Here is a 12,764-nt window from a genome sequence, read left to right on the forward strand (position 1 = left end):
TCGGAAAAGCTTGAACTTTTGATCGGAGATCGCTATTCTGTGATTGTCGGTAATGTTTGTTGGTCCAGGGATGTTGCCAGATGATTATTGAACGTAATTGACTGAAAACCGGAAGCAAAGACTATGTTATGTCCTTGTCTGAGTGTTGCCGGAATTTTTCCGGGTTGCCGGAATTGTCACCGGTTTCTAGGTTTTCCAGAAATCTGGCGACTGTTCTTGGGGACCGGATTAATCCGGCTGACCCGTTTTTAAACCTGGAAAACGACCCGGTTTTAATCTTAAAAATCCCAAATCCTGTTTCTAGTTTTTGTTTCTGCAATTCTGATTTAAATTTAATTCAAAATTCTTATTCTATTTTCAAAATTCATTTTTCTTAAATTGTAAAAATTGTTTTTAAATTCTAAAATTTATTTTAATTAATTATTTTAATCGTTAACTAAATTATTTTTAAATTCCAAAAATTATTTTATTTTATTATTTTTAAAATCTTAAATTTGACTTAATCATTTATAACTTATTTTAATTAATTATTTATGAATTTAATTAATTGAATAATTCATTTAATTAATTAATTTTGTTTATTAATAGTTAAACAAAATCTAATTATTTATAATTAATTCAAATAATTCCTAAAAATTATAATTTTGCTTTTAAAAATTAATTTTTGGTATTTAAAAATCTATTAATATTATTATTGATTTATTAATTCTTATTTTATTCATAATAAATAAACCTTTCGTCCATTTAATACGTAACGAACGCGTATAGAGTAAGAAAAATATTCCGCTTTCAATAAAAATACTTTTGGGACCTAATTTTTTTTGTATTGAAAGATCGTTTGATTTTTGAGTCATTCTGAGTCGGTTATTGACCTATAAATCATATTTTTGACCCGATTTCAATTCTAAAAATACCAAGACTTATCTTTTAATGATCTGACTTATGTGTACGTGATATGGGATATGCATGCTATCTGTTTATAGTTTTAAAATGCCATGATTAGTTATAAACGATCGAGTAGATGTCGAGACTTATAGTTACGTCGATTGAGTTTAGTTTTGTTAATTGAGATAATCCTTTTGTTTATAGAATCCAGTAGCAAGGAGCGCAGTCAAGTGTTAGACGGACTTGGTAGCCAGCAGTTATAAGCCAAGATTATAGTGAAAAGTTATTGAGCATACCGGGCAAGTATTCCTGAACTTTCTTGTGGTATAATTGTTAGTATCCCTACCTTCACTTATTATTCAAGTGATGTTTATTATGAACTCTATTATGCAAGTTTTTTGTATTATTCAAATTTCAGAATAGTTTATCATTTTACTGATCATATTGTTTAATCATAATCATGCAAGTACATGTTCCCGATTCTATGTTCAGAATAGTTAAACATTTTCAATTTTGCTATAATTACTCTGTACGGTGGATCTTTGAGATGAGATTAGCGAATAACTAATTGTTCTAGTTACTTCGCCATCAGTTGTTGAGATGACTCCAAACCATGTGAAATGAGGAGTTATATTGTTAAGGATATCGTTTGATTCGACTCCTTCAATTAAAAATGTTTTTACGTATTGGATGGTTGCGTAAGAGGCTGTGGCGGCGGTCCAGTATGAGCTATGTATTATACAGGATATAATACCTTGCTAGGCCAATATGTGCCTTGGGTACCCTTTGTTTAGTTGGATATGTTTCGGTATACCGGTGTTGATCCGCGACTGTTCACCGGCGGCAACACACCGTCGTTCGCTGATTCCAATCCAAAAATATAATTAAAATGAGTTGTTTATTATCAAAGCTCATATTAGCTTTTGTCATTGCTCAGGTATTGTGGTTTGGTTTTATTCTTCTGATATGTTATTGTTGTTTTAATCATAAGTTAGATACTTCTTGCTGAGCATTTCTTTTGCTCATACTTGTTTATTATTCTGATCTTTCAGCTAGACCAGATCAGGCCTGAGATACCAGTTTAATTAAGAGTTGTGTGCTTGTAAATAGTTGATGTGTCTTCCAGGTAGACTGTTTTGGGATGCTTGATTAGTCTAGAGGTTTGCAATAAAATATGAATAGTTTGTAAAACTAAATAGACTTATGGGTTGTAATAACATTTGGGTTGTAATAGTGCATGTTTCATACTATAACCTGTGATTGATCCAGTTGCATGCAAGGGGTCATATTTATTATTTTACTCCACCGTGCTTATTATATTATGGTTTATCGGTTAGTAACTCCCAAATCTAGACCCAGTATTTGAGAGTGTTATAGGTTGTTAGGAATATATTGAGAACTTGATGATAAGATTAAACAAAACACCTTAGTAGATTTAACTTAGTGAATTTTGTAGCACTCGACGGATGATCTAATAGAGTCCCGACGGATAAACTTCATAGTCCTAACGGATGATAATTTGACATCCATCGAGTGAGTAACTTATGTAACAAATAAGAACTGTAGCACATTTCTACAAACAACATGTATTAGTCAAGTAGATTGCTTAGATTTCTTTAAGTCATGTTGACAACTAGATTGATATGCAGAATAGGTTGATTAATTGTAAATATGAGATGTCTTGTAATTCTGTATAAGTGAAATAGAGTCAAGTGGCAGATGGACTCCCGACGGATGATCTACAAGACTTCCGACGGATGATCAACAAAGCTCCCGACGTATGACAAACATAGTCTTGACAGATGATCAAATTCAAATAGCTGTTGATAGTGACAACACAGTCACATGCGTTGGGTGTTTGCAAAAGGAATGTGGCAGCCTGTTAAGCAGGAGTTTGAGAACAAAAAAGCATTACCATTTCCATATAATTGTGAAGATATTCAAAGATGCTGGAATAGAGTAATGAAGCAGCATGGAGTTAGACTAGATATGTTTTGTTTTATTATCTTGTCTTATTATCATGTAAACTTGGTGATATATAAACCAAGTGTGTCAAGTAGAACAATTAACTAAGCAAGCCTATTTTCAGAGAAATATATCAAGCTATATTCTGAAAGCTTTTCTCTGTAGTTTTAGTTGTTCAAATTTGTAAGCAGTTGTGAGCTATTCAAAACTTCACAGGGTTCTCATTTGATATATATATATATATATATATCTTTGGTGGATACTTTCAAATCCACCAGAAAATTTTAAAAGCTTGTGTTTTTATTACTTAAGGGTTTTGATATTTATCACTCTTTTATTCCGCAACATTGCTAATCAAACACTGTTATATTTACCAAGTCAGAACATTCTTTTAATTTGGAAATGTAGCCAGAATTACATTCTACCCCCCCCTTCTGTAATTCTTGTTGTATTGTTAGGGAATAACAATTGGTATCAAAGCAATATCTTGAAGAACAAAGAGTATAAAGATCACAACAAACAACAAGATGAACAAGAAAGATGTTGGAGTAAAGATTCCATTTCTGGACAAAGACAACTATCACCACTGGAAGGTGAAGATGCACCTACATCTTCTTTCCCAAGATGAGGCCTATGTGGATTACATAGAGAGAGGTCCTCATGTACCAATGAGAGCTGCTACTGGCAATGAGCCATATGTTCCAAAACCTAGGCATGAATGGTCAGACCCTGATATTGAGCAAGTCAGGAAAGATAAGAAGGCCATGGATATATTGTTCAATGGAGTTCATGGTGATATGTTTGATAACATAATTAATTGTAAAACATCCAAAGAGGTTTGGGACATAATCTAGATTATTTGTGATGGTACTGAGCAAGTAAGGGAGAACAAGTTGCAGCTATTGATTCAACAATATGAGCATTTCCCTGTAAAGAAAGTGAGTCTCTCACTATTATTTTTAGTAGATTTCAAAAGCTACAAAATGCTCTGAATTTACATGGAAGAGTCTATCAAACAAAAGAGTCTAACCTCAAGTTCCTTAGATCTCTTCCAAAAGAGTGGAAGCCAATGACATTCTCATTGAGAAATTCACAGGATTACAAAGAGTTCACCTTGGAGAGACTGTATGGCATCCTGAAAACCTATGAGCTTTAAATAGAGCAAGATGAGAGGATGGAGAAAAGAAGGAAGAAATGAGGGTCCATAGCACTGGTTGCTGAGTTAGAGAAGGAGAAAGAGATGAAGGTAGAAGCTGTTGAGTCTACATCAAAGGTCTGTGAAAGCAAAGGTAAAGGGCTGATAGCTGAAAATGAAGATTAATTGAGCCAAGATGACATGGATGATATTGATGAACATCTAGCATTCTTATCCAGAAGATTTTCCAAGCTCAAATTCAAGAAGAAATTTGGAGCAGCTAAGCCAAACAGAGACATGGTTGATAAGTCAAAATTCAAGTGTTTCAAATGTGGCTTGGCGGGTCATTTTGCCAGTGAATGTAGAAAGTCTGATTCCAGCAAAAAGAAGTTTGAGCCTGTTGATTATAAACATAAATATTTTGAGTTGCTCAAACAAAAGGAAAGGGCTTTCATCACACAGGAGAATGATTGGGCTGCAGATGGATTGGATGAAGATGAAGAAACAAGCTATGTCAATCTAGCCCTAATGACCAAATCTGAGGAAACAGAAACAAGTTCTTCAAGCAATCAGGTAATCACCACTAACCTAGCACATTTATCTAAAGCTAAGTGTAATGATGCAATAAATGACATGTTCATTGAATTATATCACATGCATGTTACATTTAAGTCCCTCACTAAGGAAAATGCTAAAATTAAAGAAAACAATTTGTTTTTATGTGAGAGGAATAATGTGCTAGAGTCTCAGTTTATTGAATTTGAGAAATTGAGAATTGAGTGTAAGATTGCTAAGGATATATTAACTGAGTCCTTGAAGAAAGAAGAGATTTTAAAGAAGCAGTTTCAACGAGAACAGAAAGTGATTAAGGCATGGAAATCATCTAGAGATGTCCATGCTCAAATCACTAAAGTTCAAGGTATTGAGTCCTTTTGTGATGCAGCCTGGAAGAAGAGTAAAGATAAGCTTGAGTCCAATTTGGTTGAAGGATTGTTTACAGATGTGGACTCGATGGATGATGAAAATCATCTGTCGGATAATCAAAAGGATTATCAGTCGAGTGACAAGGAGCCACATCCGTCGGCGGTGAGTAAACCTGTCAACAAAGCTAAGCTAGCTAAGTTGAATGAGAAATATGGATCAGTTTCTAAGAACTTTATTCCACGAGAATCAAGTCAAGTCAGGAAGGAAAAGAAAGTTAATGTTGGTCATCTGTCTATCAAGCAATTGAATGACATATTAGAAAAGATTGAGGTTAAAACAGAAGCTAAAAAGAAAAACAATAGAACTGGGAAAGTAGAAATTAACAAACATAACAACTACACACCTGATAAATATGCACCAAGAAAAATCTGTGTTAAATGTGGTAGTGTTAATCACTTGTCTATTAATTACAAATTTGCTATGCCTACTTCCATGTCTGCACCCTCTTATTTTCCCAACATGACTGCCATGCCTGCCATGCCTATGAATGCTATGTCTACTCAGAATATGAATGCACAATTTGCTAATATGCCATTTGAATCTAATCCTTATTATGCTGCATTTAGTATGCCTCAAATTCCATTTAGCATGCCTTACTGGAATAATATATTTGCAAATAGCATGCCTTTTCCTCTTAATCAAAATGTGCATGATAATTCAGTTTTAATGACTAGTTTCAAAGGTCCAACTCAGATGACTAAGGATGAATCAGAAATTCCCAAGTCAAATGAGATCAAATCTAAGCAACCAAAGAATAAAGCTAACAAGGCAGGACCCAAGGAAACTTGGGTACCAAAATCAACTTGATTTGATTTTGATGTGTGCAGGGAAACATAAAGAATCTTTGGTATCTGGATAGTGGTTGCTCAAGGCACATGACTGGAGATTCTACCCTGCTCACTGAGTTCAAGGAAAGAGTTGGCCCAAGTATTACTTTTGGAGATGACAACAAAGGTTATACTGTGGGATATGGCTTGATTTCAAAAGATAATGTCATCATTGAAGAAGTTGCCCTAGTGGATGGTCTCAAGCATAATTTGTTGAGTATCAGCCAGCTTTGTGATAAGGGCAACTCAATTACTTTCAATTCAGAAGCCTGTGTTGTGACAAACAAAAAGAGCAACAAAGTGGTTCTCACTGGAGTGAGAAAAGGAAATGTGTACTTAGCTGATTTCAACTCATCAAATACATAATCAGTAACTTGTCTTCTCAGTAAAGCAATTCAGGATGAAAGTTGGCTTTGGCACAAGAAGCTATCCCATCTAAACTTCAAGACTATGAATGAACTTGTCAAGAAAGAACTGGTTAGAGGTATTCCTCAAGTGGAGTTTACTAAGGATGGATTGTGTGATGCCTGCCAGAAAAGAAAGCAAATCAAAGCATCATTCAGAAAGAAGCTTGATTCAACAATTGAAGAACCTTTGCAATTGTTACACATGGATTTGTTTGGACCAGTCAATATGTTGTCCATCTCAAGAAAAAGATTTTGCCTAGTAATTATGGATGATTTCTCAAAGTTCTCTTGGACATATTTCCTAAAGTTTAAAGATGAAGCTAGTGAAATCATCATCAATCACATAAGGCAAGTCAACAATCATCCTGACTTTAAAGTAAGAAGAATCAGGAGTGACAATGGAACTGAGTTCAAGAATTCTGTGATGAGATCATTTTATGAAGAGAATGGGATTATGCATGAGTTTTCTGCAGCAAGAACTCCACAACAAAATGGAGTAGTGGAAAGAAAGAACAGATCTCTTATTGAAGCTGCAAGAACAATGCTTGAAGAATCAAAGTTGCCAACATATTTTTGGGTTAAAGCTATGAATACTTCCTGCTACACTCAGAATATCTCTTCGGTTAATCAAACAAAGTGCATGACACCCTACCAATTATTCAAGAATAGGAAGCCAACTCTAAATTTTCTTCATGTCTTTGGCTGCAAATGTTACATTTTAAGGAATTAAACTGATTAACATGGAAAGTTTGATGCTAAAGTAGATGAAGGAATTTTTGTTGGATATGTTGTGGGAAAAGCATATAGAGTCTATAATCTAAGAACCAACATTGTTATGGAATCATTACATGTTGTGTTTGATGATAAAAAGATTGAAGGACTGCAAGATGGAGACTTCCATGTAAGCCTCAAGTTTGATAATGTGGAGATGGTTAGTGATGACAGTGATGATGAAAGTGATCAGGAAACAGTGACTAAGGATAATGCAGAAAAATCTATAACTAATGAAGCACATAATTCAACATCTGTTGAGTTACAAAATGCTTCATCCGTCAAGAGACAATATGCCTTATCCGTCGGGAGACAATCAGCTTCATCCGTCGAGATACAAAGTACATCATCCATCGGAATAATAAGAGAGGCTGAGAGTCTGAATAGATCACCTACAGAAAGTACCCCTTTCTCAAATCAAAGATTTACAAACTCAGGGGGAGTTTCTCTTAATCAAAATTCAGTCACACATCAAGACAACAATAAGGCCTCTTCATCTAGAGCTAATCTACCTTAATAAAGAAAATTGAGTAAAGATCATCCTTTTGAGCTCATCGTTGGTGATGCATCTTCTAGAGTTCAAACAAGGAAAGCAACTCAAGAAGAATGTCTATCACTACACCATAGATGGCCTATCGCAATGGTTTAATCATGCATGTTACAAAATTATGTTACCTTAGGTATGCTCATCTTAGCCTACCGCAACGTAGTATTTTTGATGTTACCATAGCCTTTAAAACATGTTACTATAGCTTCAAAGTGTTACATACGAGTAACATGTGACAATTTATGTTACAATAGGGTATTATTGGATAAAAAAGTAGTATATTTTACAAACAATTAAATATATATAATTATTTGACATGAAAATTAATCACTTTTTATAATATAATTAAGCAAAAATATTAATATTAGTTAAGATTGATAAAATATTTTTTGTTAAAAAATTTATAAACTGTATTAATTAATAATTGATAAATTTTTATCAATAAAAAATTTAAAGACAATTAAAACTTAATTTTTTTAAAAAAAGAGATGAAATTAGCTGGGCTTTTTCAGGCGGGCTCAAATTTTTTGGAGAAGCGCTAAAATTTCAGACAAATTAACTTCTCCCTCTAATTTCATTCTCCCTCATTCTCTCACTCTCTCTCTCATTCTCTCTCTCCCAGTAGCTATTCTCTTTCATTCCTCTCTCGAGCTAGGGTTTCTAATTGGGGGTAACATTTTGGCGAAGCTGGTCACATTTTGGAGAAGCGGGTCACAGATTGGAGCTAGGGTTTCTAATTGGGGTTTCAAATCAGCTTGCGGTTCAACATTAAGGTACTACATCTCTCTCTCTCTCTCTCTCTCTCTCTCTCTCTCTCTCTCTCTCTCTCTCTCTCTCTCTCTCTCTCTCTCTCTCTCTCTCTCTCTCTCTCTCTCTTTCTCTCTCTCTCGCTCTCGCTCTCTCTGATTTTGTGTATCTCTCTCTCTCTATCTCTCTCTCTCTCTCTCTCTCTCTCTCTCGCCCCCTCTATTTCTGTTAGTTTCTTCTCTAATTTGTTACATGCGTGTTTTTGTGTATTTTATACATGTATATGTATGTTACATGCATGTTTTTGTGTAATTTTAATTGGAATTGGGGTTTTTTATTTTTGTAGATCTGTAAGTGTGATTTTTGTATTAAATTTGTTTCTCGATATTTGCTTTTTATCCGGTTGATTTTTATGTTAGGCTTTAGTTATAACTTACATGTAAATCATCATAGTCAAGTGGATATAATTGATTGTGTAAGTAGATATCTGTTGTATCTATAATGCAATTGTTTATGAGTATTTACATTTATGTTAATTTGACCTTTATTCCTGAGAGTTTCAACCCTTTACGAGTATTTAAATTTTTGTTAACATCAATTGTCACAGTTCGGTAGGTAGGAGGAGTGGGATAATACGGAAATGGGTGTATGCACATGTATATTCATGGTCATATAACATGGATTCGATACGTATAATCTAATATGGATTTACGATTTCAGGGCTGCGTTGTTATGCTGTGTTGTTATTAATACATATAATCTATAATATTGGTTTAGGATTTCACTTCTGCGTTGTTATTAGTACGCATATCTAATATGGGTTTAGGGTTTCACGGTTGTGTCGTTATTAGTATGTACAACCAATGAAAATGAGAACATAAAATATTACCTCGGTCTGCTTAGGGCTTCACGGTTGCGTTGTGTTGTTAGAACGTATAACCAATATGGGTGTATGGTTTCACGACTACATTGTTTTCTTTTAGGAATATAACATTATTGTCCTGTTTTCTGTAGTGATGGACGATGATCTAAGTCAATGGATAACCCTTCCAAAATACAGTACACCTTACATTAAGGGGATAAAGGATTTTTTAGAAAATGCATTTCCCAAATTTTCCGTAGGCGATGAAATGTTGTGCCCTTGCAAGAATTGTAGAAATGGCAAGTGGCATACTCAAGATCTTATTTATGATCATCTTATTTGTCATGGCCCTTGTCCATTGTATGCGAATTGGATTTGTGAGGTTTCGAGCAAAGATCATAGGATAGATATTGAACGGGCAGAAAATATGGGTTTTGAAGATTCCTTTACCTTCGGAGATAATTTGGACGAGATGTTCCATCGTACTAATGATACTACTGGACCGAATGATGATGCCAAAAATTTTTATGGCCATCTTGAAGAAGGAAAGCAGCCCTTATATCCGGGCTGCAAAAAATTTTCCCGCTTAAGTTTTATCATTAGGCTGTACTCTTTAAAGTGCATTCATGGGATTTCGGAGTCGGGTTTCGGGGATTTATTAGAGCTGATAAAAGATGCTTTTCCAGAAGCACACATTCCTTTATCTTTTAATGCGGCAAAGAATGTTATTAAAGATTTAGGGCTCGATTATCAAAGGATACACGCCTGCCCCAATAATTGTATGCTGTTTTGGGCTGAAAGTGAAAAAGAAGAAAATTGTAAAACTTGCGGTGCTTCAAGGTGGGTCGTAGTGGAAAAAAAAGGCGCCGTGGACAATAATGGGAAGAAGTTAATTCACAAGGTCCCGGCAAACGTGATGCGCTACTTTCCACTCAAAAAAAAGGTTACAACGCATGTTTATGAGCAAAGAGTTATCAGAACTGATGTTATGGCATGCAAAAGGTCGAAAAAAGGACGGCAAACTTCGACATCCCGCTGATGCAGAGGCTTGGAAGGCATTGGATGCTCGTTATCCTCAATTTTCATCCGAGAACAGAAACATCAGATTGGGCCTAGCCGCTGATGGTTTCAATCCTTTTCGTACTATGAACATAAGTCATAGTACTTGGCCAATTATTTTGGTTAACTACAACATTCCCCCCTGGCTGTGTATGAAGCAAGAGAATCTAATTCTCTCGACACTCATATCTGGTCCCGAATCTCCGAAGAATAATATAGATGTCTTCATGCAACCTTTAATTGCTGAACTGAATGAGCTGTGGGAAGTAGGCATTGAGACTTATGATGCCCTTACTGACCATACTTTCAACTTGCGCGCTTCTTTACTTTGGACAATCAGTGATTTTCCCGGGCTAGCAATGCTATCTGGATGGAGCACAAAAGGAAGACTAGCTTGTCCAGTTTGCAATTATGAAACATCCTCTATGTACCTAAAACATAGTCGGAAAATGTGTTACATGGACCATAGGAGATTTCTCCATCCCGAACACCCATGGAGGCTTGATAAAAGAAAATTTAATGGTCAAATTGAATTGAGAGGTTGTCCAGAGGTTCTAACTGGAACAGACATTGAAGAATTATTGGCAGGATTTGTAAATCATTTTGGGGGGAAGAAACCAGAGAAGAAAGCGCCAAAAAAATAAGATTAAGTCGAATTCGCCTTTCAAGAAAAAATCAATATTCTTTGATCTGCCTTACTGGAAGCACAATGTTTCTCGACATAACCTTGATGTTATGCACATCGAGAAGAATGTGTGTGATAAAGTACTTGGCACATTGCTCAATATTGCTGGAAAAACAAAAGACCATATAGCAGCTCGCCTAGATTTGCAAGAACTTGGCATCAGAAAGGTCCTCCATCCTGTTCTATCAAGTGACGGGAAACACCTTGAAATAAGGGCTGCGATATTCGACATGACAAATGAAGAGAAAGATTTATTCTGCTCTGTCCTTAAAAATGCTAAATTCCCATATGGAAGTGCCTCTAATATCAGCCGGTGTGTGCACATGAAGGAGAGAAAGGTATCTGGCTATAAGAGTCATGATGCTCACTTTTTCATGCACTACTTATTACAATTTGCAGTGAAGAAATCTTTGAAACCGGAGGTTGCAGTCCCTTTTATCAGATTAGGGGCCTTCTTAAGAGGTATTTGGAGTAAAGTCATCGACTTAAGTGATCTTAAGAGGCTGCAAACAGAAATAATTGAAATTATTTGTCAATTTGAGACTATATTCATTCAGGCTTTTTTTGATGTGATGGTCCACCTTTTGATTCACTTGTGCCAAGAAATTGTATTTGGTGGACCGGCCCATGTTCGAAGCATGTGGCCAATTGAGCGCTATTTAAATAAATTGAAATCTTATGTGCGGAATAGATCTAAACCAGAGGGATGTATCGCCGAGGGTTACCTGGCCGAAGAATGCTTGATATTTTGTTCAAGATTCTTGGGTGGCCATGGAGGATCAAAATTTACCAAGGCTGCAAAATTTGAAAGTTTTCCAGAAAAAGTAGAATTTCCTATTGGTTCACGCAGAAATAAAGATGGAAAGGCTGTGAATTTAGTTGAAGTTGAATGGATGGCTATTCATCGTTATATTCTATTCAACTGCGGGAATAAAGAAATTGATAGTTTAATCGAGTAAGATTCTAGCTACTAATTGTGTTTAACTGTTATAGAATTAGAACCTGTTTTGTCTTGATTTTTAACTAGGTAATTATTGTAGGGAGCATCGAATCTTAATAGAAGGACAAGCCAAGTCAAAAAGATACAATCGTGAGAGAGAACATTCTGAAGATTTTTGGAAATGGATGAAGGGGGAGGTCGGAAAAAAAGATAACATTTCAAAGGAATTGGAAGTGCTTGCAATGGGCCCTAATCAATCAGCGAAGAAGTATAGTGGTTATGTACTTAACGGATATCGATTCCATACAAAGTACCGAGATGCTAAATGTACAACCCAAAATAGTGGGGTATTTCTAACTGCTTTGACTACTAGCTTTGCTAGTTCAAAAGATCAAAATCCACTGGTCGGCGATGTCAATTACTACGGAGCAATTGAAGAGATTTTTGAAGTTGATTATTGGGGAGAATTTTCTGTAGTGGTGTTCAAGTGTTGTTGGTATAAGGAAGAGAAAGATCTATATGGTTTAACTCGAGTTAATTTTAACAGATTATGTCAGAAGTCTGATCCATATGTGCTAGCTTCACAGGTGCAGCAAGTCTTCTACGTAGAAGATCCTACTGAAAAGATGATGTATAATGTTATAAAGAAATTGCCAAGGGATTGGTGCGATGTCGAAGCTGAAAATGCAAATGAAGAAGCCGGGGATCCAGTTTTACATGATTTACACACTAGTGTTCCTCTAGAAATAGACACGGATATTAACTGGTGCAGAGATGATGTCCCAACACGACAAGTCCCCATCAAGGCTAGAACAAACGAAGAAACTACTTAAATTTGTAATTCGAAATATGTAACTATCAAGGGCCTAGTTTCTGATGTATCAACTGTTAATGAAGTGACTTCTTAATTGCCTAATTTATCATGTTTTAATGTATTTTCTTTTAATTAA

General features: G+C 35.3%; 1 protein-coding gene across 1 annotated transcript; it reads left to right on the top strand.

The window, feature by feature from the left end:
- Nucleotides 1-8,908: 8,908 nt before the first annotated feature.
- On the top strand, nucleotides 8,909-10,833 carry LOC141660023 (uncharacterized). The gene is made up of 4 exons (XM_074466978.1): nucleotides 8,909-8,914; nucleotides 9,046-9,118; nucleotides 9,283-9,970; nucleotides 10,074-10,833. Exons 1-4 carry the CDS (start codon nucleotides 8,909-8,911, stop codon nucleotides 10,831-10,833), a joined length of 1,527 nt encoding a protein of 508 aa, XP_074323079.1.
- Nucleotides 10,834-12,764: the final 1,931 nt, after the last annotated feature.

Source organism: Apium graveolens, chromosome 5 (genome assembly GCF_009905375.1).
Source record: "Apium graveolens cultivar Ventura chromosome 5, ASM990537v1, whole genome shotgun sequence".
Classification (NCBI taxonomy): domain Eukaryota; kingdom Viridiplantae; phylum Streptophyta; class Magnoliopsida; order Apiales; family Apiaceae; genus Apium; species Apium graveolens.